General features: G+C 32.1%; 1 protein-coding gene across 1 annotated transcript in view; it reads right to left on the bottom strand.

The window, feature by feature from the left end:
- LOC148306123 (multiple PDZ domain protein-like) overlaps positions 1-27893 on the bottom strand; it is a 310195-nt gene that overhangs the window by 208378 nt on the left and 73924 nt on the right. Inside the window, exons 4-5 of the mRNA XM_088265577.1 lie at positions 20781-20936; positions 10438-10623 (exon numbers count right to left, since the gene is read on the bottom strand). Coding sequence (XP_088121703.1) covers positions 10438-10623; positions 20781-20936 — 342 coding nt within the window. The remainder of the gene's footprint in view (positions 1-10437; positions 10624-20780; positions 20937-27893) is intronic.

A 27893-nucleotide genomic window follows, 5' to 3' on the forward strand; every position in this document is an offset into this window, starting at 1 on the left:
TTTCACATCATAAAAACTCACAAGCACGATTAGATACTAAAAATATTACGTATAATTTTTATGAATTAATAACCTTAAAATTTAATGATCAACTTCACGCTGTCAAATATAATTTAATGTAATTTAGTCCATTAAGTTTTTATTTTACAATTTCAGCTTTAATTCGAAGACACCTAAAAATTTACGATTGAATACTCCGTGAACAAAGTCCGAGGAACAAATACGGGCTTTGAAATTTGTTATTTGAGTTTTAGTACGCTTTCAATAAACTCCCTGCCAATATTACGACTTTTCCAGGGAATCTTTCAGTGCTTCTGACAAAGTCATATTTTTTCGTTGAAATTTGTTCAAATATTTAGCTTTTAAAACTTGTACAGCTGTTTAACAGAGCTTGCAAATGAAGGCGAAACAAAATTTTATGCAATAAATCCGAAATAGAACGCAAAATTATTTTAATGCGAACGCAGCAGCTTTTGTTGTTCGAGTATTTAATGAGATTTCCAGTGATTTTCAATTCATATCTGTACCTGTACAAAATTTCTTGAATTTTTTGCTTATCTATTTAACGATCTATATTTGCGTCACTTTACTCAGTATTCTTTTATTATATGTTATGTTTTCTATCAAAATAAAAAAAAAATCATGTCTATCTTTGTCGTAAAATACGTATACGTATATAATTTTTAATAATAAGTAGTTATTGTTTTGTCAACAGGACGATAATCATTAAAAACTAAATAACTAAAAAACCATCACTCTGCTTACCGCAGAGGTAGGCAGAAAGATTAGAAAGCCACACCAATCTGCATTCGGGAACATTCTTCACGACAAGCATGCATCTCTTCATACATACTTGATCATGCCAAATTTTCTTAGGTCGTCTTCTCCTCTTATTTCCAAGTATTTATATTTTGATATTTTTTTATGTTCAATCTATAAAAAAATACCAAAATTAATGAAACAAAAGTTTATAAAATTGTTTAGCACCGAAGCGGTTGTGAAAATTGTAGATAAAATCTTTTTTCAATCTTATCAAATTATCAGCTTTAAAAATGTCACTAAAAAGTCACATTTCACGACGTTTATGTGAAATTTAAGACAATTTATAAAATTTAAGAAAATTTATATATTTCTTTGGCAAAATATATTTACGGAAAAAGGACCAAAAAAATATTCCATTTAAAGCGAGAATAATGAATTAAAAATAATATTTTATTAACAAGAAAGAGTAGTTCTTTAGTGCAGTAAAAATAAAAAATGCCTGGGGTCTTACTTAAATGTTAAAAATAGTAGTATTATTTTTAACATTTATAATTAAAAAGCAGGTAAGAAAATTCCCGGGTAGTAGCTGGAACGGCCATCCAAATATAAAATTGAGATTAAACACCTTCGGAGGGTTGATCCGGCACTGTTTATAGGGATGAGAAATTATAAAGTTGCGGCGAGTTCCTTTACCCTTATTTCTATATGCTAGATGGTATTAGGTGCGTTTATACGGCCATCCCACCCCTTAGGACGGTAGGGTAGAGATCTCGTGAAAGGGACGAAACTGAAAAGGGACAATGCTTTTGTAAAAAAATACAATATTCGTATATAAGAACTGTCTCTTTAGTGAATCAGTCAAAACAAAATTTGAAACAAAAAAGGATAAGGAAAATGATTTTTTCTATGGTAATGGCCAGTACGCTCAGCTACCATACTGCACGTCTCGGGTTCGTTTCCCAAATGGGAGTTCAAATAAATATAAGTGATTTTTGTACTCTTATATTTATTCAATATTATCCTGAACTGGTACCTGAAGCGGAGGACTGATCGCTTTTCCTTCGTGAGTTGTCGATCAAGATAACACTGTGTCAAGATAAGCCTTATGGTCTATCGGGTGCCAATAAAGGTAAGAAGAAAATTAAGAATATGTATATTTCCATGTATATACAATACATACAATTTTTCAGGAGTTTTCAAATATTAAAAAAAAAACTATATTAGATACCTGAAGCGGAGGGCTGATTACCTTTACTTCGTGAGTTGAGGATCAAGACGACACTGCGTTTATATGATGCAGTGCCCTATGCACCATCAGGTGTGAATGAGGGTTAGAAATTAATGAATAAATATTGGGCGAATATAAATATTGAGTTATATAAATGGCCAACTGTTTAAGTATTGTGTGATAAAGCTCTAAAATTTACTCCCAATATCCTCAAAATCATTAAATATTAGAATTTTTAAAAGAAATATATATCAAATGCTTTTTCAGCCTCTTAGTTCTCAATTAAAAAAATCATTCATTTTCATCTGACCCTTATCCACTATTAATGGTTCATGAGCACTGCATCGTATATAAACAGTGTTATTTGATCGTCAATTACACATTAAAAGTAATAAGCAAAGCGCTTTAGATACAAATACAGGCCATTTCTATAACTCCAGGCCACACTGTTACAGTGTCCATTTCTCGGGAACTCTCGCCTACTCTGGGCCGTTGTGTACCCAAGGCTAGGTACATAGTACCTCCGACCCACGTCTTGTTAAGTATATTTCAGGCCACTAGCGGGATGGCTCGAGTAGACTAAAAGGATTAACAAGCGGACCTGATTGTGCGTCTCGCAGGCCGGATTAAGTCCTCGGGTCGCGGCCTAATGTACGCAATGCCGATTCATTATATTTGCGATTCATATTGTACGCCATACGCGAAATGATCATACAATATGAATCGCAAATATACACTGCAAAATAGAGTTTAATCTCTTGGCTGGCAACTTAAATAATTATTCTTAATCCTTCTCTCTCTTCTTCTTTATTTTCACAATCACATCTTAATAATGAGATAATGTAATTGACTCACATCACTCACTCCTTTCAACAACGTCATATCGCTCACTCCTTTCAAGAACGTCATAAATCAAAATACTTGATTTTTCAGAAGAACGTTTTTAAAGTTTAAGAATATAATACAATGTATTAAAAATAAATATCAAGCCACTTATTGAACTTTTTACTGCGCAGCAGATCTTTTTAGGTAAAACCTGAAGGTTTTTTCTCCATTTGAAAAATATTTAGTAAATTTAAAAAAATAAGTAAACAATACCTTTTCTTCAAAATGCAAAAACAACACTTTCTGCCCTGTAGCGGGTACAAATGAAAATTGACGATTTTTGGTATATGACGTTGTTGAAAGGAGTGAGCGACATGTTGAAAATCTTTCAGGTAATAGATTTAAGTTTTATACTGACATTTCTTTGTGGAATTGTATTTTTATGAATAAAATAAAAATTACGAAGTTTTTTTCACATGAATTTTATTTGACCTGCAACCGGGTTCCGTCGTTACCAGTTTGATGATGTTGGTAACGACAAAACCCGGTTGCTAGTAAAAAAAAAAACATGGAAAAAACTACATACTTAGTTGTTATTTTATTCTATTTATATACACTTTTTTTTACAACATTTTGAGTGTGTCCAAACACTTGTTCACAAAATCTGGATTATCTCCAATTATTAAACACTTCACTTCATTTATTGACGTAATGTTATATTGATGTTACTTACATGAAGGTAAAGTTATCAGTCCTGTGCTTCAGGGACCAGTAAAAGGTAATATAAATATAAAAATATAAAATAACTAATTTTTATTTCCACCCCCCCCCCTGGGAATATGGTAGCTCAACACGCTAACCATTACACTACAGAGGTGAACAAATTAATTTCAGCGTGAAAAATATCTCAATATTTACAACATTTTGAGTGTGTCCAAAAACTTGTTCACAAAATCTGGATTATCTCCAATTACAGGAATTACTTTATTACTATTTTTTGACATCTCATCAAAGATGAAGAATAATATGGAAGTCTGAGTTCCTGCTTAATAAAAAGCTTCTTTACATCTCACCAATAGATGTCTCTAGTGAAGTTCTAGTGATTCAAGAACAAGGTTTCTAAATCGGTTCATATATAAAGAACTTCCAAGAATTTGAGTAGTGTGGTTGTCAATAATGGGTAGAATTGGTGAATGTTACACGTGTGTAAAGTGATCACTTAAACCAGCCGATGACGGTCGTCAGCCCCGTAAATGCCCAGACTTCCATATTCTTCTTCATCTTTGATGAGAAGTCAAAAAATAGTCTCAATATTTGATAAATAAAATTGTAGATACGTAAATAAGACTATTAAATGGTAGATAATGCTATAAAGTTGAATAAAATATTAGTCACTACCAAGAGACATGCAAATAGGTTGTGAGCGTACTTTAACCGACCGGAAACTTTGAACGCGAATCGATCGATATATTTTTGTTATCAAGAAACTTGCCTCGGCGAATATTCCTTTTGTCAATGTGTCCAGACCGTACTCAGGGGATATTTCTATAGCTCCCGAACCGGTTCAAATAGTTTTTTTAGAATATTTTAAACACAACTGAAAATTGGTTCATTTTATTGAGTTCACCCAATAATATCGAACTTATCCATCAAGGATGGCGTAGGATTCTAATTACCCGAAGTCCTGATGACGACACATGGCATGCATTTCATGTAAGTATAGAAGCAGTACCTACTGTATCATAAAAGTAAGTAGTGACTAGTGATTATCCTACTTTAGTGAAAACAATAGTACATGATTGGACTTTATTAAATTAATTAGTTTTTACCACTTTTTTTAACTAATAAAATTTAACCTACAGGTTTTGACAAGAACCTTGTCATCATCAGGGTTTATTTTAATTAAAAAACATTAAAATACTCTCACTAAAAACTTCCACACACTCCGTAAAAATCCAAAAATAGGATTTTTACGGAGTGAGTGGAAGTTTTTGGTCAGAGTATTTTAATGTTTTTGAATGAAAATAAACCCTGACGATCACAAGGTTCTTGTCGAAACCGGTAGGTTTAATTGCATTAATAAAAAAGTGGTGAAAACAAAGTTAATTAATTTTTAAAATTTTATAAAATGTGCCACAAAGTATCTGCGAAAAACATTGGGTTATATGATTGGATATTAATGAATGATTTTAATGACCACCTCCGTAGTGCAATGGTCAGCACGCTCGGCTACCGTTCTGGAGGTTGCGGGTTGGATTCCCAGAGGGGGGTTAAATAAATATAAGTAATTTTTTCACTTTAATGTTTATTCAATACCATGGACTGGTACCTGAAGCGGACGGCTGACCACCTTTCTTTCATGTGTTAAGGATCAAGATAACACTGCGTTTATATGATACAGTGCCCTATGTACCATTGAGGTGCGGATGAGGATTCGAAGAAGAATTTTAATTAACAGTGACTTAATTTCCATTTTGGATTAGTTTCATATGAATATTGATTTGTTCCCTGGGTTTATTGATTCACGGATTCGAGGATTCATTGATTAAAATTTACGCGTAAGGTTTCATGATACACATTTCCGAGTGATCTTATTTTATTATCAGCTACCGTGTCAATTTGATTCATAATTTGACATGCGGTTTTGTCGGATGAAAGATCCACCTATTCAATTGATCCGGTTTTAATGATCGAATCACTTAGTAGATAAAGCTTCAAAATGATTGATCTCAGCCAGTTATATTGCTTACACTAATTACTTTACGTTGTGGATGCTACTGGTTCTATATAGAGATGGGTTATCCACCACTTGTGATACTTGTGACACTTGTGATAACCAAAATACCAGTATATACAGTCATGAAGACTAAGACGAGAAGAGAAATTAATACCTGGTACATGATTAATTAAACTTTTTTTGTTAGATGAAGGTGAAAACTAAAAAAAGATCAAATGTTTATCAAAGTTTCAAACATAAAGTGCTCACTCATACGTTTAACGACTGTTTTACTATCTTGACATGATATACTTAATTACATTTTAGATTTTTATAAGAAATATGAGCGTATGGAGGGACCTCGAGGATTTCCTGCGACCGAATACTTAAAAAGTATCACTTTTAAGATTTAATAATCAGATATTTTATGCAATTATGACAATTTCGATTGAAAATTTTAGTGTGATGTGATATTATATATGTGTACTAAATAACCTACCAGGCTTTTATTTTTAGAGACTTGTCTGCAGTTAAGAAAGAGAAGGAAGATATGAAAAATATGTCACAAACACCTAGAACAAATGAATAAAATATTTCTTAAATTCATTTTTCAATTGGCTGGAATCAAATCGGTGACGCCAGTTTCGCAATTAAGCGTCTACAAAACTGTACCACGACGCCTATGTGTTCATAACTCCTGTATTTGTATTCACATTAAAGCCCCAATATACAATATGTTTTTGTATTGAAAAAAAAAATTCTTCGAAATTTACATAAGGATATGTAGTTTTGAAAAGAAAGGAGTTACTGAAAGGTAAAATAATTCATATATTTGTGCTATATATTTTCAACAAAAAAAGTTGAATTCCAATACATGTATCCATGTATATATTTTTTTAGTCAACTTCTAGCGCGGTCGTCCGCATTCTGAATTCGAAGTCTGCAAATTCCCCCTTAAGACATTCGCACATAAAAGCAGTGCACAACTTATACAAGTTAGTACGAGTACGGGTTTTTTAACCCTGAGAGTCCAAACCATTACAGTTATTCTCATTTTTTTCTCCTGAAGCATTTACTTTCAAGCCCTTGAATTGTTTTTTTTTTACAAAAATATAAAGGAAACCGATTTCTCGGTTGACGTGCGCCCTAGACGCGCTCCCTGCGGTACCCCTGCCCTGGCGCGTTTCTATTTCGACGGTCCCTACATAAAGTAATCTATCTACAAATCTGTTGCTTTACAGGAGAGAGCTAAGAAGATTTTTTCAACGTATTCTTTTTTATTAATTAACGGTGTTATCTGAAATTCCAAACTACTACTATTCATTCAAAAACACGATAAAATAATGTATTAAATCGTTTTAAAACTTTATGCTTTGTCAAAATTAAGTAGTTAGCGTTTTAGGAGTTCAGTTCATTTCGAAAATTCGATAAAGATTTATTTTATTTATCCGAGAATTGTACAGCTTACATGTAAAATAATGATATAATAAACAAAAGTTACATTAACAATAATAAACATTACATTAACAAAAAATAGTTACGTTAAAAAAAAGCCAGTTAAACAATTCCACATTTATTTTACTAAAATTAAACACTCGAATATACCACTTTATCGAGTTTTATTTTTATTTACGACTAGTTTCGAAAACGACAGATGTTTTCATCTTCTGGTACAAATCAGTTTTAATTTGTACCAGAAGATGAAAACATCTGTCGTCTGCGAAACTAGTCGTAAATAAAAATAAAACTCGATAAAGTGGATTATTCAAGTGTTTAATTTTAATAAAATAATCATGTCATTCCACAAAGTTAATGCCGAATCAATAAATAATATTCCACATTATGTTATAAAACTATTTAAAAACATTCAGAGATTTAAAAAAAATGCTATGATATAAAATAATAGATTTAGCAGGAAGGAGGAGGAAAGGAGGGGAATTAATGAGGGTGGAAGATGGTATCTTATATGCCTGAAAACTAGTTGTAATTTTTTTTTTTTTTTACATTTGTAGATAACGGTCAGTTGCTAACATACACCAAACTAACTACCTAACCATCACGTCGCTTCCCCACAGGGGTAGGCAGAGAGAATAGAGCGCCACACCACTCTGTCCTTGCAAACATTCTTCGCCTCATCCACGTTCATGCATCTCCTCATACATACCCGCCGATTGTTACAACTCCTAACCTAACCACTTCCAAGTATTTGTGCATACCTGATCGTGCCATGTTTTTCTCGGTCTTCCTCTGCTTCTTTTTCCAAAAACATTCGCCTCATAAATTTGTTTTACCGTACTTTCCTCACTCATTCGTTCTACATGTCCAAACCATCTCAACACACCTTTCTTAATTTTATTGATAATGCTTTTCTCGGCTTTGCATTCCTTCCTTATTTCACTATTCGCACATCTATCATACATCGTTTTGTCGCACATTCTTCTAAGATATCGCATTTTGACTGCATTCAGTCTACTTTCATCCTTACATAACATACACCAAATATCTCAAAATTGACCAAAATTTAGTTGGAGCACTTTACGTAGGGCACGTCGATTTGCTCCGCGAAGCTCCAGCGGTGATGAAAAACGAATGCTTCCCAAAAGTCAGCCTGTCCGAGAAAAATAAAATAACACGACTTTGCTTTTCTCCGCACCGAGGGAGTTAGTTTCTTGTATAAGCTTCACAAAAAATGTTTTAAAATTTTCCAGATATTTTTTTTAATAAACGACGGAGAGAAATACATATTTTCAGTCTTTTTTTCTAACGTTAATCCATTAGAAACAATGTGATCAAGAATTATTGCAATATTTTTGAAATCTCAACGTTGATGAATAAATAAACTAAAATGGAAATATGGAAGTCTCCGCATTTATAGGGCTTACAACCTGTCAAAGGTTGATTTAATTAATCATATTATAAATACTCGAAAGTGGTCAGGTTAGGAGTCGTTACAATCGGCGGGTATGTATGAGGAGATGCATGAACGTGGAAGAGGCGAAGAATGTTTGCAAAGACAGAGTGGTGTGGCGTTTTATTCTCTCTGGCTACCCCTGCGGGGAAGCGGCGTGATGGTTAATTAGTCAGTTAGTTTTATTATTAACAGAGTAACATTCATCTTTATGCACACGATCGACAAACATATTTCTCGATTTTGAATTGTGTTGAATATAATATGTACATATTTAATTGGCCTTGTAAATATAAATTTTATTGTTATTTTGATTGTTATAATTGGAAAAAAATATATAATTTTATATATGCAACAACGTAAGTGCTATGAAAGTGGCCGGATAAGGAGTCGAAATAATCGGCGGGGATGTATGAGGAGTTGCATGAATGTGGAAGAGGAGAAGAATGTTTGCAAAGACATAGTTATATGGCGTTCTATTCTATCTGCCTAACCCTGCGGAGAAGTGGCGCGATTGTGAGTTAGTTTTTTTTTGTTTTGAAATTTTGCAGAAAAAGTTATGTTTCAACTGAATTTATTGTTGACGGCTGTTGGGACTGAGAAGGCTTTCTTTCTTCTTCATGGTTATTTAATTTTTTTATTGTAATTTTTTATGAAGATTAGCTACAGCAACATATGTAAAACAAAACAATTAAAAGATATACATTAAACAAGCCAATTATAGTTAACCACAGAAACATAAAGATTAGTACAAAATATAGTAGCAAATGAATGAATGTGTGTGTGTGTGTGTGTGTGTGTGTGTGTGTGTGTGTGTGTGTGTGTGTGTGTGTGTGTGTGTGTGTGTGTGTGTGTGTGTGTGTGTGTGTGTGATGTTGATTCTAGTAAGGACATACATACAATGCAGAGAAGCATATTTTTTAATGATCCTGAAAGGACAATATGCTCACCATTCGACTTTACAACACAGATTTTCCGCAATTGTCAACTTGGTATTCAACTGGGAGACAAATATATGGTAAGATAAAATTATATAATTATATAATGCACTAATTAGATAATACAGATTCAGTCGATAAAGTTTTAATAAAACGTCAAGTACAATCTCAAATTAATCATAAAGTAATAAACGTACTAAGGTATGAATGCCATTTCCAAATATGACTTGAAAGGGATCGAAGGAGCTTGGAAAGTTTTTTGTATTCTGATTTAGGTATCCTCGATTCATTGTTTGCGACTCTACCTTAAACTTTATCTATTGTCAGTAGTCGGAATTGTAAATCGAAACGTCACACGGTATTTTCAGGCATAAATCTTTTAGTACATAGCCGATCTTCTGAGAAATTCGACGAGCAATGGAAGAAAGTAGGCGAATTTAATATCGTCTTGTAAACTTCAATGCGGAGGGACTTTTCGCAAACTTTTCGACAACTTCCTTACACAACTTTCTTCTAATGACATTCCCAAAAACATTTAAGTCCCTCGACACCAATCCTAGGAGAGAATATTATTTTGTGTTTAAATCTCAAATGAAAAGAGTAAATATGGGAATAATTCTGAGGAAATTCGGAATTTTCAAAGCTTCCCAGAATCCAAGCATCCCAGCTTGTCAAAGTTAGGGATAAACAAGCATAGTTTTTTTGTAATCCTAAAGAATGTTCTTGCCCATCCGAGGATTTAAACTCTACTCCGTTTTGCAGAGTTTCTTTATAAAGTACGTAGACTCACTATAAATGGTTTATAAAACAGTGGGGACGGCATGCGTTGAGTTATTTTATCGTTAATGAAAAAGTGCTTAGAGAACTTTAAATAAATCAAGGAGAATTAGGTATCAAAATGGTGACTTCAGTCATAAATTAAACCCTGAAGAGGGCAACAGGTTGTTGCCGAAACTAATTGGTTAATAAAAATGTGAGTGGATCAAAAAAACTAAGTCTTTTTATTTTTCAAAATAATATAAATAGATCTTTTCTGTAAATGAATGAATAAATGACTCACCAATAGCTCGAGGTCCACGCCTCCCCTGTGGTACACATAGCGGTCCTCGTAGCGGTCCACCAGGGGAGCAGGAGATGGTGGCACCAGCCCTTCCGTGTATCCGCTCTCGATCAGAGCCCTGTCCAGCTCGTCAGGGTCTCCCAGGACTTTGGTCGGCACTATCGGAGCGTTGCTGGCGCCGAGAGACTGCAGAAATAGCAAATATAATTGTTTATAAAAGTGGTATTACACAAAGTGAACGATTCATGATTTTTTTTAAAAAAGTGTGTTAAATATTTATTCTTTATTTTTAGTGCTTTCACAAAAGATCACGGTTGGATTAACGCAGAGAATATCGTAATTTAAGCTTAACTAGAAGGCGCACAGTTTACACCTGTGCTGTGCAAGTGGGTTTCCCGCAAGGTTTTTAGTGCAAACCACATTTATATGACATTTTAAACTACTAAGTGTATTTGCCAGTTTATAGAATATTGAAAACTTTAAAATACTGCAAGTCAAAATCGCATATTTTTGAGTTAACGTATTTTGCCAGTACATCCACGATTTTGTGATCCCATGGTTAGTGTCATGGCCATTATCCGTCCTGTTCCCAACACAGGTTTAAATAAAAAATATTTTATAGTCACAACAGATTTTAAGTTATAATGATATTTCGCAAGTAAAATTTATGTTAAAAATGTGACCAGTTGCGATGAAGACAAAAACAGCGATGATTCGGGCTCTCAGGGATACATATAAGTAATTTTAATAGCCTTTTTAAGTTGTAATTGGAGTCTTTTGAAAAGTGTACAAGTTCTTTGAATCCAAAAATTATGTATTTTTTTACTATCCACCCATATCAAGTGTATTTACAGTTGATATTTTGACAAATCCATTTGATATTGGTTTACGGTGTCTCCTAGATAGACTTTTCTAACCAAGTTCTTATTCGAAGAGTAAATATTATATTGAAATACGAAAAAAAATTGAACCAGATAAGGGTAAAGAAAAAATATGACTGGAAATAGTGGAAAAAACTCTTTCCGATATATTGGAGTATCTATATATACATAGGTTGAAAATATACTCATACACCCTTATCCAAAAGTTTCTTATCTAATCTGAAATGACAATGACGAGGGCAACCAAGATTTAAGAAAAAGGAAGATTTCTTATATTTATTACAGCCGGGTTAAGGGAAAGGGCACTGCGCTGGGCGACATCTTACATAGGACGCTAAAGTTAACAAAATTAAATCAGTAACGGTGATTTGATTTGCCAAAAAGATAGTCATTTGAAAAGGGTGGGGGCCGGATTGATAAAACAAAATTGATAGCAAATCAATAACATACATCGCTCACATCTTTCAAGAACATCATAAATAAAAAATCGTCAATTTTCAGTTGTGCATGTTTTCGGAATGCTCAGAAAATGTACTATATCCCAGCAAAAGAGGCATATTTTTAACTTAATATTTACCCACTACAGGGCAGAAAATGTTGTTTTTGCATTTTGAAGAAAAGATATTGTTTAATTATTTTTTTTTAAATATACTAAATATTTTTTTAATGGAGAAAAAACCTTCAGGTTTAACCTAAAAAGATCTGTTGCACAGTAAAAAGTTCAATAAGTAGATTGATATTTATCTTTAATTCATTGTATTTTATTTTTAAAGTTGAAAAATGTTCTCCTAAAAAATCAAGTTTTTTGATTTATGACGTTCTTGAAAGGAGTGAGCGACATGTAAAAACACCAACAGATAAATGTTCAAATTGTTATATTCTTACTTATCAGTACAAATCCTTTTTTAATTCTAGTTTAACTTGGTTGATACCACTATTTCTTAAAATCTATTGTGACACGTGTTTTCACGTTTGTTGCATTCCGCATCAATATTCAAAAACCGTATTCAAACACATGCGGTGTTTGAAAATGATGCAGAATACATAGAAATACGTGTCACGATAGATTTAAAGTAAAAGTGGTATTCATCAAGTAAAACTTAAATGAAAAAATAGATAGATACTACCACAAAGTGACCGTCGAGTCAATTAATTAAATAAAAAAGTTCTATCAAATTTTCCAATCAGTATGTTTTGACGGAAAACCGATGACATATTCGAATGACTTTAAACATTAAAAATAATAGATGATTTTGAAGTAATTGATCTATTCTATTTAACTCTCTCAATCTTTCAAAAACTAGAAGTAAAAAAAAGTATTAAACCTGCATCAATAAGGCGCTATCCTGGAATCGCGCAATACACACATTCTTACAGGGCTGTCAACTTTATAACTAACCCTTATCTGCACCCAATGGTGCATAGGGCACTTTATGGTACAGAAGCAGTTTTATCTTGATCGTTAAATGCACGAAGGAAAGGTGATCAGCCTTCCGCTTCAGGTACTAGTTCAGGGTCTATTAAAAAAATATTAGACTAAAAAATCAATAATAATTATTTTGATCCGCTTGGGTATCTCGGGGCCTCAAGCATGATAATCTAGCGCACTAACCACTACACTATAGAGGCAGGCAAACTTATAATAAATCTTTAATACTAAGGCCTCACTCAAGTCAAATTATCAAAAAATTGACAAGTATCTCTCGCTGAGTAAATAAGACGTCGAAAATCTGATATGAATTGAAGTCGGTAGAAAGGAGTACTAAAGATTAGATGTCATGTACCTACTTGGATTACGAAAATGATCAAAAAGAGAGAGCAGTTCTCGAGAAGTATAATGACCTGATAATAACAGAAATTCACCCCTATCGTCTGGGATATCAGAAATGGGGAGGATGGCATGAATACTAACAACCCGAGGGAAAAGGGATGTTATAATAAGAAGCTCGTCCAAACGAAAATGTCATAACAATAATTTCACCCAAATCAATATTACAAGAAAAAAGTATTGAATGATTTTTATACTTTCAAAATTTTTACTGTCTGTCTGACTCGGTAAAATACTTTTGATGAATAATAATTATTTGATACAGGTCAATGGAATAATTTGGAATTACAATTTCACTATTTTTGAATGACTACCAAACGGCTAAAAATAAATCATAGATTTCATTAATTGATTCGGCAGTGACTTAGTGGTAATATCTATCAATTTTTTATTTAAATTTTACCTGTTTAGTTCCACTATTTCTTACAATTTATTATGACACGTGTTTCGATGCATTTCGCACCAGTTTCATTGTATATATATATATATATATATATATATATATATATATATATATATATATATATATATATATATATATATATATATATATATATATATATATATATATATATATATATATATATATATATATATATATATATATATATATATATATATATATATATATATATATATATATATATATATATATATATATATATATATATATATATATATATATATATATATATATATATATATATATATATATATATATATATATATATATATATATATATATATATATATATATATATATATATATATATATATATATATATATATATATATATATATATATATATATATATATATATATATATATATATATATATATATATATATATATATATATATATATATATATATATATATATATATATATATATATATATATATATATATATATATATATATATATATATATATATATATATATATATATATATATATATATATATATATATATATATATATATATATATATATATATATATATATATATATATATATATATATATATATATATATTTATATATATATATATATATATTTATATATATATATATATATATATATATATATATATATATATATATATATATATATATATGTATATATATATATATGTATATATATATATATATATATATATATATATATATATATATATATATATATATATATATATATATATATATATATATATATATACTTATTGATTGATTTGGCGTTTAATTTATAGAACTCCATTATAATTTATATATTAATTTTAAATCAAACACAGATTTTTTGAGTCTACTAAGTTAACAAAAACACATAAAAAATTAATATTGTGACGATTGTTTCGCCTAGTTATGGCATTTTCGTGTATTTTTATTAATAAAATACAACTTAGTAGACTCAAAATATCTGTGTTAGATTTAAAATTCATACATAAATCATTGTACAATATATATATGGTGTGTGAATGCATCAAGACACAAGTCACAATAAATTTTCAAAAATAGTATCATTTACCATGTGAAATTTAAATTAAAAATATATTTTAGACTTGACGTACATATCAGTATTTTCTATGAAATTATACACTCTATTATTATTTTCTATAATTTTATAACTTTATCCAAAAACCGTTTTAAAAACGCTACCCTTTTAAATCCATCACAGTACCATAAATTTTCAGAAAAGGTATCTCCTGTATTTGACATTTTCAATGAGTAAAAAGATATATTTTCATGTATATTCAAGTCTATTTTCCCGTCCAATAATGCTGATTATGATATAATATTCAACGTCTGCCTCTAGCACTTACTTGGCAGCCACAGGATCTTCCAATAAACTTAGTTTCCAAATAATAATTCATTATTGTTAAGTTCTGCAAGGATCCATTAAAGTATAACCAAGTGTTGACAGCTTCGCTGAATTAATTACTCACTACTCGCTATCAGAGGAGGACGAAGTTTGGGGAAAAGGGGCGGTTTGACCAGGCGCCAACATAAAGGACGCCAAAATAGACCAGTTATAAATAATAATTAAAAATACAAAAAAAGTATTCAAATTTAACGAGTGATTGGTATATATCATAGTTGAAAACCTAAAAAAAAAACAAAAAATTCGAGACAAAACTATCTGGATAACAGAAAGATTTTTTAAAATTCATATCTAAATGAGTTGTGCTCGTTGAAATCCTTGACATTTTTATTATAACATATTTTAATGATATTAAATGTTTTTTTTTGACAGTTCATCAAAGATGAAGAAGAATATACTAATAAAAGAATTTCTGTTTAGTAAAAAGCTTCTTTACATCTCACCAATAGATGTCTCTAGTGAAGTTCTTTTGATTCAAGAATAATGTTTCTAAATTGGTTTATATATATATAGAACTTCCAAGAATTTCAGTAGTGTGGTTGTCAATAATGGGTAGAATTGGTGAATGTTACACGTGTGTAAAGTGATCACTTAAACCAGCCTATGACGGTCGTCAGCCCCGTAAATGCCCAGACTTCCATATTCTTCTTCATCTTTCATGAAATGTCAAAAAAAAAAAATAATATGAAATTAACTAACAAACCATCACGCCGCTTCCCCGCAGGGGTAGGCAGAGAGAATCGAACGCCACACCACTCTGTCTTTGCAAACATTTTTTGCCTCTTCTACATTCATGCATATCCTCATACATACCCGACGATTATTACGACTCCTGACCCGGCCGCTTTCAAGTATTTGACATACCTGATTGTGCCAAGTTTTCCTCGGTCGTCCTCTGCTTCTTTTTCCAACTACATTCGCCTCATAAATTTGTTTAACCGTTCTTTCTTCACTCATACGCTCCACATGTCCAAACCATCTCAACACACCTTTCTTAATTTGATCGATAATGCTTATCTCAGCCTTACATTCTTTCCTTATTTCATCATTCGAACATCTATCAAACATCGTTTTGCCACACATTCGTCTGAGGCATCGCATTTCGACTGCATTCAGTCTGCTTTCATCCTTCTTTTGCCAACTCCATGCTTCGCTTCCATACATAAGGGTTGGAACCAGAACTCCATTGTGTACTGCCAGTTTAGCTTCCGCTGATAGATTTTTATTTGCTAAAACTGATTTTAGTGCACCATTCACTCTGTTCACTCTCCTTTCTATGTCTCCTAATATGAAATTAACTCCTGTAATTGGAGATAATCCAGATTTTGTGGACAAGTATTTGGACACACTCAAAATGTTGTATATTAAATGTTTTAAAAAAAAAGAAAACAGAAAAATAAAATTACCTTATCCAGGAAAAAAATAAAACTTTTAGCTACGCAGTCGAAACACAACCTATTGAGTACAATTACTTCGTGTTATCTATGTTTTGGTTTGTTCTTTATTTTTTTGTATATTGAAGTACTTTAAACTTTTTTATGACAATATAATAGTCTTCTTATCATTCATCTTTCGCTTTGTGTAATACCTTTGAAAACTCTTTTTTATGACTACTGGTTTTGGAATAACCATTCCATCATCGGGTCAAATGTAGACTAAAATAAAACTGCTACGATTTCTTATTCGTATAACACTCAAATTATTATTATTTGAAACAGGGAGAAAATAAATAAAGGAATCATAATTGGAATAGTTATAAAAGCGAACATGAAGTAAAATTTCAATGGATATTTATTATGGGTAAGTCTTTATTACTTGCTTTACTTATTTCTAATTAATTAAGTGGTATTACATAAGGTGAAAAATAAATGAAGCAAGTGTTATAAAATATTTGTTCTTATATTGATGTTATCATTTCCAAATTTTTAAATTGGTAAATTACTGCACTAATAAATCATTTTCAAAATTGATGAACGTTTATTTAGACTCACCTGATTATGTAATGTCTTTTAGAGCGTCGGGTGTTATTTACTCCTAGCTCCGGCTCTAGTCACAATTACACATCAACTGACAGGCATTAAAGGCAGTACAAGCGCCGCCACTTATCCAAAACTGATTATATTATTATTGTACAAAGACCTTACCAAACCATTTTCCTGGTTAATACGTCGACATATCACGAAACGTATTATGAAGTGGCGGGATCAATTAAGGGCCTTTATATTAATGCGAGTACTTAGAATAGAAGCGTTTGGCGTATTTATATGGCATCAAATTATTACTTCAGATAGTAATATTTTTAGTAAATATTACTGTTAAGTATTTCACGTATTCACGTTTGCCTTAAACTTTTGCGACTGTGGTTCTACTTTGGGCAGTAATAATTTGTAAATGTGACAATTATATGGCATACAACAATTGAGAAATAATAATCTACCAAATGATTTATTCTTGTAAGGATGTAGGTATCTTGTATTGAATTAAATTTCATTAGTTGATTCGGCAGTCACTTTGTGATAATATCTATGCATTTTTAATTTAAGTTTTACTCGGTAAATACCATTATTTCTTAAAATTTAATGTAATAGGTTTTTTTTATCCATTCCACATTTACAAACACGGGTTATAATAGTTTTTAAGAAATAGTTGCATTACCTTTGTAAAACTTTTTTAAAAATGGATGAATTTAGTTTGAATAAAATGTGACAGTTACAACAACTAACAGTTTATCATAATTAGAGGTTGAAAGTGTCCACCTCCATAGTGTAGTGATTAGCACATTTGGCTACCCTACTGCAAATCTCGGATTCCATTCACGGGGGGATTAAAATAAAAGTGAGTGTTTTTTTACTCTAATATTTATTAATAATAATAAATAATAAAACCTTTATCCGCACCCAATGGTGCATATGGCACTGCGTCATATAAACGCAGTGTTATCTTGATCGTTTACACATGAAGGAAAGGTGATCAGCCTTCCGCTTCAGGTACCAGTCCAGTGTAATATTGAATAAATATTAGAGTTAAATAATCACTTATATTTATTAAACCCCCTTGGGAATCGAACCCGGGACCTCCAGAACGGTAGCCGAGCGTGCGGACCATTACACTACGGAGGCGGACAAAATATTTATGTCTTAATTTATTTTTTTCTCCTTTTGACATCTCGACATAGATGAACGTAGATTTCAACGTAGGTGAATGTTGCGCATGTGTTAAGTGATCACTTAACCAGTCTATGACTGGTTTATAAGCCCTGTAAATCCCCCGACTTCCATATTATTTACATATATATATATATATATATATATATATATATATATATATATATATATATATATATATATATATATATATATATATATATATGTATATATTTATATATATATATTTGTATAATAAACCATCAATTTGATGCAATGCCCAAAACTAAATACACTAATATTTATCAAGATAACACAGCATAAATCGAATGAAATTCTCTTTGCATCATTGTGTAATACAAAAGGAGGTATCTGATGAAAATGACATTCCTAAACGATATCATATGAACCATATTACAATCTAATGGACTTGTGAATCCTGATTCTACAATAAACAAACAGAAAACACTCGACAACGCGGCCAACGATCTGAACAATGCCAACCCTTGAAAACCGTATAATTTGCTTTCCTCTCTTTATCAGATAATAACGCTTTATTTACAAAATGTAAACTTCATAAATCTAGAATGTTTCGTCGCTTTCAACAGGCATTATTTTCAACCTCATTACATCCTTTTTTTGTTTCTCGTTGACAATGGATGGTTATCTTGCTAATTAGTACACCACAATAGGGTTATCTCCATTAATCAGGGGTGGAAAAATAAATTAAGCAATTCTCCGTTCTGGCGAAAAGAGGAAGGAAAAGCCGGAGCCAATTATAAGTGGAACTGGGGACAATGAAATTCGAACAACTCGGAGTAATTGCACCAATTCCGGCTTTTCATCGCATCGATATCAATTATTTTGCTCTAACAAATGGGACAATAAAGATTATAACTTTATCCCATATATTATAATTATGATTTCGTATCTTACTTTTCATTACTTTTATTGTTTTTTTTTCATCATGCAATCTTTGAATTTATTTACAACGTTTTCAGTGTGTCCAAATACTTTTCATCTCACCAATAAATGTCTCTAGTGAAGTTCTAGTGATTCAAGAACAATGTTTTAAAATTGGTTCATATATATGGAACTTCCAAGAATTTGAGTGGTGTGATTGTCAAAAATGGGAAGAATTGGTGCATGTTACACGTGTGTAAAGTGATCACTTAAACCAGCCTATGACGGTCGTCAGCCGCGTAAATGCCCAGACTTGCGTATTCTTCTTCATCTTTGATAAGATGTCAATAAATAACTTTAAATTTATTGTACAGTACTTAATATCTTTCTCACTCATATTTTATTTATTGTTTCGGCATTCACTTTGTGGTAACACATGATGAAATTGAAATATAACTGTTTATATTTAAACCTCAAGATGGAAACTAGCTTCTGAAACTAGTCGTTATAATTAAATAAATATAACTCAAGTAGTTAAAAACAAGTGTATTTCTTTTACAATTTTTTTCTCACTCAGAGAACAATTTTTGTTTTATTATTATTAAACCGTAACCGCTCCCTATGTGGAGAATAAGGAGTACACAGTCTCCAGGCTTTTTTGTCGACTCCCTTGCATCCTCCTAAGTCAGGTCCGCGTCGCGAAGTTCAGACGAGAACTGCCGATGAATTGTCAGCAGTGGTCGTCTTGGGCGGCGCGAACCTGATGCCTTGTAAAAGAGGCAAGCTTGATGGCGGCTCTCGGGAGGCATGCGGAGTACATGGCCAAGCCAACTAAATCGCCTTTTCTTGACGACAGTTGTGACCAAGATTTACCTCGTCTTACGCCTTATCTCTTCATTTTTTCATAAATTTAAACGTCTATACGCCTAAAATTCTCAAAGTTAAGTACACGGCTGCTCTGGTGCCATGTTTCACAGCCGTATAAGAGCATAAGAGCTTGTTTTTATTGGTCACTCTTAACCCTTTCCGGTCCTATGTCGAATGTCATTCGACATTTTTTTTCTTCATAAGTTTAGTGTTAAAATACAAGCAAACATATATTTTTCTCACTCGTATTTAGTGTGCGGTATACTGGGACGAGGATTCAATGATTTTTATAAATACTAGAATGTGTAACTTTCCGCCTGAGAATGATACAAAAGGTTTGTTTTGGGGGCTGGCTCGGTACCCGTCACTCGGATGTCCGGCTACCGGCATCACTTACACTCGACCCGTGCGTATGTGAGCAGCAGTGATGACGATTCCATCCACAATAGCCCACGTGTATGGAAAAATGTTACGCTCAACGAAAAATTCCTGGAGGTAGGAAAGAAACCCGATACATTTGCGTCACTTACGAGAGAAAGCCCGGCCTTTGCATCGCTGACTGTTTTCACCGATATCATACATTAGATGTCTATAAAATGTAATAATAAGAGACAACATTTTATACATTCAAAATAAAATTAATTTTTTGACACAAGTAAAGTTTTATTAAAAAAAAACTTGGATGTATTGTTTTACCCTGTAATGCTGTTAATCTATTGTGGACCTAATAAAATTTTTTTAATTATGGACCGGAAAGGGTTAATCGAAAAATTATGATTTTTTTATTCCACGGATGAAATTTCAGATATAAAAATGTTTTAGGCTCAGAAAGTGGTAACTCACCCTGAACTCGGCGGTGGGGTCGGCCGCCCTGGCCACCAGCAGCCGCACGCGCACGCCGCACTGGCGCAGCACGGCGGCCGCCTGCTCGCAGCCCAGCCCGCGCATGCTCACCTCCCCGATGCGCAGGATGTGGTCGCCGCTCTGCAGCCTGCCGTCCTGGTAGGATCATCTCATTATTACACGTGTTATTACGCCTCAAGGATGGTGGTCCAAATCATGACAATCTTGATGAACACCAATGTTCCCGTACAAGTAGATTTTATTTTATAAACAGTGAATTCAAACCAAAAAAACTTGGCACGATCAGGTATGCCAAATACTTGAAAGCGGTCAGGTTAGGAGACGAAACAATCGGCGGGTGTGTATGAGGAGATGCTTGAACGTGGAAGAGGCGAGGAATGTTTGCAAGGACAGAATGGTGTGGCGTTCTATTCTCTCTGCCTACCCCTGCGGGGAAGCGGCTTGTTGGTTGGTTGGTTAGTTAGTTAGAATTAAAACCACTCATTTTACTCAAAATATGACAAGATTGACAATTGAAAAAGAGGTACACTTTTGATCGCTGATTTTTTTTCTAAACAGACCGGGAGAGAATGATCTTACTATTGTGAAGGCGGTATCGTAAACATCGAATTCAGTAAGAGATCGACCTCCCGAGGGGCCAGACGTGTGTATAAAAAATTGCTTATTACCTTGCAATAAATCTTTTATTTTCAAAAATATACTTAAAATAAAAATAAGTATATTTATTTCTATGAAAAAAAAATTTTTTTAAGTATATTTATATAACTGAAACCATTTTTACACATTTAATGACTAAATCCATTTGTCTACCCTTACAATGTTGTTTCCTCATTAAAAAAGTCACTTATATGGCATAGAAATCTCATTTAAATATAAAACATTCTATTTTAAGACAAGTCAAGGGAAACCCCACAAAGGTTAACTCTCGAGAATATGATTAACGAAAGTGTTCTTGGAATCTTAAGTAAAAGTGCCTCAAATCACTTTCAACAAGATACAAGGTTTGATTAATCTCAAGATTATCTTTACCTCAAAATTTTCTCTTCGTTTTCTTTGGGAATTGTAATTAAAACTAGATGGAGCTTTTCGTTGAATTTTTTTTATTAATTTTATCCTTCAATGATTACTTGTTAAGTAAAAAGCCTGAAAAAATACCCTTAAAAACAAAGTTTATTTTTATATCTATTTTTAAAGTAATCTTGTGTCTATTTCAAAAGTGATTTTAAATTCAAATGAATTATTATGAATATTTGAAGGGTTACTTTTTGGTTCAAAACATAAAAAATAACTTATATTTTATTTATTGTTTCGGCATTAACTTTGTGGTAAGACATGTTACAACGATTAAAGAAAACACTTGTTTTTTTACCACTTGCCTTTTATTATGGACTACATTTTTCAGAAGTTAAACTTCCATCATTCATGTCTGTATAATAACTAAAATATAAAATATAAAATTGTTCTTTAAATAAGGAGAGGGGAAAGTAAAGGGAAAGGGTTAGTCAAGGGGCGGAGGTTGAAAACAAAGGAAAAAAAAACAAAGGAAAAGTCTATAATAAAACTCAAGTGGTAAAAAACAAGTGTTTTCTTTAATCATTGTAAAAAATAACTTTGTTAACCTCTCGAGTGAGTGCGTTTTTTAATACTATTTTTTTATTTTTTAACGAAATTATTAACGAGAAATATTGGTGTTTTTATTATTTACAAAAACGCTTCAATTTTATGCTTTTTCTGTGATCCTAAACGGCTCATTATTAGAAATAGGTTTTAAATTGCGGTAGAGTGGATTCGAACTGAAAAGCTCTGACACAAGAGCCCACGACACTAACCACGGGACCACAACCCGACACATTATAAGTTGAATATCAACATTTTAAGTATATGCCATGGAAATAATTAATAAATATTGTTAATTTGAAATAAGCACATACATAAGCATGAATCCTTATTAATTTTTATGTAGGAATATGGATGGTTAAATTTTAAACTAATTTAATTTAGTTACAACCAAATTCGTTTCTTTACTTCCACTAAATACAGTATTGGTCAGCACGCTCGGCTACCGTACTATAGAGGTCCCGGGTTCGATTCTCAGGGGGGGTCAAATAAGTTTGTGATTTTTTTCACTCCAATATTTATTAAATATTACCCTGGTACCTGAAGCGGAGGGCTGATCACCCTTCCTTAACGATCCCCTGTTAACGATCAAGATAACACTGTTTTTTTTTATGATGCAGTGCCCTATGCACCATCGGGTGCTGACGAGGGTTTGAAAATTAAGAAATACACTATTTCAAGAATAATTCGTTTAGATGTCGTTCCGTTTGACAACGTATACGGGTATACGGGTAGGAAGGGAAGGTTTGAGCTTCGGCATGACATTCAAATCGATTCTCACCAAGTTATTGTTGGATCGAGTTCCAAGTGGATTGGTAAGGATAGGCGCGTCAAGAATGAGTTGCTGAGGGAACTTAATGTGTGTACAAAGTCAAGTTTTATCGTCAACATTCCCTCACCCGGGTTTACTTTAAGGGAGTGGATTAGGCAATATATTTAGAGCACCAAACTGCCATATATACAAATGTATGTATGTAGAAGAAAATATAGTTTACTAGTACTTATTTATTTTTTTACAAAAAATGTTAATAAAATTAGTATATAACCACTCACCGAGATTTTTACGTCTTTCGAGACGTACCCGTCTCTTCGTCAGGACAATCACTAACAATACTACCCTTCACCACCATAGCACCATTCAAACAGTTGAGTTTCGACCTTTGTGAGAGCACGACGCACAAAAATAAAGTTAAATTAAAAATACATAAAATCGTAAAGTTGTAAACAATAAATTATATAAAGTACTTGGTAGTATATTGTGAGGTGTTTTTATTATATTATATAAAATAATAAAAGTGAAAAGGTGATTATACGGCGGTTTCTGTGATATTATTGTAGCAATTCTGGGCTAAATAAATCGATATATACCATACAGTAGAAATGACCAGAGCTACGTCAGAAATAGTGTCCACGCTAAGCGAACGAGTCACAGAACTAAGCATGGAAATAAAAGATCTCAAAAATATAGTACTGGAACAAAGCAAAATAATTCAATTATTATTTAAAGATAATAAGATATCCCAACCGAGCGATTCTCTATCTTATGTGGACGCAGTTAAAAAAGTATATGTAAGTAAACCAAGACACACACTCATAATATCATCAACTGATCCAAAAGACGATAGCAGCGAAATTGCCAAGGTCATAAAAACAAATATTAATGTATGTGAACTAGGCGTAGGTGTGGAAGAGTTCAGGAAAACGGCCAATAAAAAAATTATTATGAGTTGTGGAAGTAAAGAGGATAGTAAAACGCTTAAACAAGCCATTAACAAATCCACAAACAGTAAGATCAAAGTGGAAGAAGCTAGTCAGAGGAAACCGTTGCTTATTTTTAAAAATGTTCTAAATGACACCAAAGAAGAAGATTTTATAAATTATTTGATAAAACAAAACAAACAGTTAAAAAGTATAAGTGAAACGGACATTAAAATTAAATACAAAAAACGCACTAGAAATGATCTATTATGTCATGTTGTTGCTGAAACTAATCCAACTATTTGGAAAGATCTTGTACAGGCGGAAAAGGTAAACATAGGATTCCAAAGAATCACGGTACAAGACGAGACGCCACTGGTGCAATGTTTACAGTGCCTAATGTACGGACATACTAGACGATTTTGTGAGCGCAAACTGACGTGCGCGTATTGTGCAGGGGAACATAAGGCGCAGGAATGCAAAAGCAAGCAAGATGCGGCGACATCGCCAAAATGTGTAAACTGTGCACAAGGTCTAAATGGGCACACGGCTTTCAGTGCGGAATGCCCGTTGAGGAAAAGGATGGAACAAAGGGCGAGAGCAAAAATACAATATTGCTAATATTGACAATTGGTTATATGACTATATGGATGAGGCAGAAATAAGTAACCTGAAATACGAACGATCAACTTGTCTGAATAAATGGATTCAAAATACTCAGAGAAATAGTATCACGTGCATTCAATTAAACATAAGATCGCTTGCTAAATATTGGGATGAATTAAACGTTATTTTGAATAAATGTATAAATAATATTAATATTATTACTATATGCGAAATATCCATAAAAGAAACTGATATTAACTTATTTAATATTCAAGGATTCAATACTTTTTACTACTGCAGAAAAAAAAGAAAGGGTGGTGGAATTATTATTTATATAAAAAATAATATAATATTTACTCAAACAAAATATGATCTCGAAAGTGAGTTTGAGTGCGTAGGGGGCACATTAACGTTAGAAAACAAAAAAACTTTTACTTTGTTGTCGATTTATAGGCCACCCAAAACGAATAAATTAATTTTCATCAACAAAATTGATAACCTGTTGAAAAATATTAAAGAAAAAGGAGATATAATATTTATTGGTGATATCAACATAAATTTGATGGACTCTAAGGATGCCGTTGTTATGACATATGAAAATATGATGGCATCACATGGCATGACAAGATGCATAAATGACACAACTAGGGAAGCTGTCATACAACAGATCACGACTAGCTCGTGTCTGGACCATATTTATGTGCGTGATAGGGAGTGCGTACTACTACAAGCTTGTGTTCTGGAGTGCGCTATTGCTGACCACTACATGACTGCCGTCTCCATCTCTACTTCCAGGAAAAAACAAGAAAGTAAACACGAACAGTATGTATACCTCGCGGAAAAAAATATCGATTTAAATATGAAGAAAATACAGTGGCATCTCTTATTAACGGAAAATGATCCAAGTATTCTTTATAATAAAATTAAAATATTCTTTAATGAAGTATACGAAAATAGCAAAATAACATTGAAGAGCAGAAAAGATAATAATACAGGAAGAAAAGCGTGGGTAAATCCTGACTTAATAGAAAAAATCAAAATAAGAGATATGTTATGGAGAAGATGGAAAAATTCACCAAAAAACACAAGGTTTCAAGAGCAATACAAACTGTATAGAAATAAAATTAATAAGATTATTTTGAAAACAAAAGCTGCGTATTACAATGAAAAATTTAAAAACTGCTATAGTAACATCAAAGCTACATGGAATGAAATAAACGTAGCGATGGGAAGAAAAAATAAAGCGGACTGTGACACTGTCTTAGAAAAATATTTTATGAAAACGAAGTCAGCTGTGGAAGTAGCCGAAGAGTTCGCAAATTTCTTCGAGGAGGGGGTTAATAGTCTAACTCATCAATGTGTAATTAAAACTAGCAAGATGGAACTCGATCAAAGACCACACTCCATGTACTTGCCGAGAGCCAAGGTGCCCGAAATCGCAATTATTATAAAATCAATGAAAAACACAAAAACAACAGGTATAGATAACATTAGGATGTACGACATTAAAAAATATAATTTATTTCTAGCTCCTATTATAACTCACCTTATTAATTTAATAATGGACAGTGGTCAAATTCCAGACGAACTAAAATATAGTATAATAAGACCTATACATAAAGGAGGAGACCACTCATGCGTAAATAATTATAGACCAATTTCATTACTATCGTCAATTGAAAAAATTTTAGAGAAGTATGTATCGATTCATCTAGACGTATATTTGGAAAAATTTGAAATAATAGACAAGTATCAATTCGGATTTCAGAAGAAAAACAGTTGTGATGACCTGCTGCAAAAATTCTCCGATAAAATTAATTGTAGTTTAAATAACTTAAAGCACATTATTGTTATTTTCATAGATTTTACTAAAGCATTCGACACTATATGTCACGCAAAACTGGTCAGTATATTAGAATCAATAGGCATAAGGGGAAAATTGCTAAACTTCTTTAAAAATTATCTTACGGGGAGAAAAATGAAAATCAGAATCAAAAATGTTCTCAGTAAAGACAAAAAATATTTATCTGGAGTTCCACAAGGTTCGATTTTAGGACCAAAACTGTACATAATATATGTCTCACTGATGAAAAAAATATTTAAATATGTAAATAGATTTGTGTTCGCCGATGACACAGCTTTAGTCATAGAAAGTGAAAATCCATTAGAAGCTAAAGAAAAATTACAATATGATTTTAATCAGCTTTTAAAATGGGCGCATGATTTTGGACTCTTAATCAATTCAAAGAAAACTAAATGTATGTTTATTAGTTCACCTCACTTTGCAAACAAATTTGCACAGATAGGTAATATTATTGCACACAATTTTGACTGTTTGCACAATAAAAAGCAACAAAATTGTAGTTGCGATAGGATTGAATTTGTGGGCGAATTTAAATATTTAGGTTTATGTATAGATAATAAGTTCAAATGGGATGCGCATATTATAAAACTCTGTGATCGTCTGCGGGCTCTAGGGAGTACTTTTTATAAGTTGTACTTTATCCTGCCTAAACCAACCTTAAAGATTATATACTGTTCTTTAGTAGAATCCTTAATAAGATATGGAATTAAGTCTTGGGGACATTCGACGAAAACAAATTTAAAAATGGTTCAAAATCTGCAATATTCCATAATCAAAAAAATTGTACCCAGTCATATATATAATCAAAGGGACAATCCAATCTTGTTATATAAACATTTAAAATTACTGCCGGTACGTGGAATATTGTGGATGAGTATCATCGTTGAGCAACAAACTAGACAAAAATATCGAAATCTTCTAGTACACAACCATGATACACGATTGACACAAAACGAAGGTCTGATAGTCCCAAGAATCAACAATAAATATGGAAGTCGAACACTGCAATATATCGTTCCGAACATTTTTAATTTGTTGCCGACGGATGTTAGAGGTCATAATAAAAGATGGAACAAAGGCTAAATAAAGGAATGGGTAAATGATCAAGAGTTAATTTTATGAACATTGTAAAAAAGATTATATTGTTAATTTTTCTCCTTTTTTGTGTGTATATATTAGGTTAAAATGGTTAAAAAACAATAAAAAAATGTATGCAAAAAGAACTCCACCGACAAGACACACAAGGTGGCTTGGTGGGTCTCTGCAAAATAACTTTTTATTTTTATTTTTAATATATGTTAAAAATT

The sequence above is a fragment of the Brachycentrus maculatus genome, unplaced genomic scaffold (genome assembly GCF_059751285.1).
Source record: "Brachycentrus maculatus isolate JH-2025_06_01 unplaced genomic scaffold, ASM5975128v1 h1tg000252l, whole genome shotgun sequence".
NCBI classification, from domain to species: domain Eukaryota; kingdom Metazoa; phylum Arthropoda; class Insecta; order Trichoptera; family Brachycentridae; genus Brachycentrus; species Brachycentrus maculatus.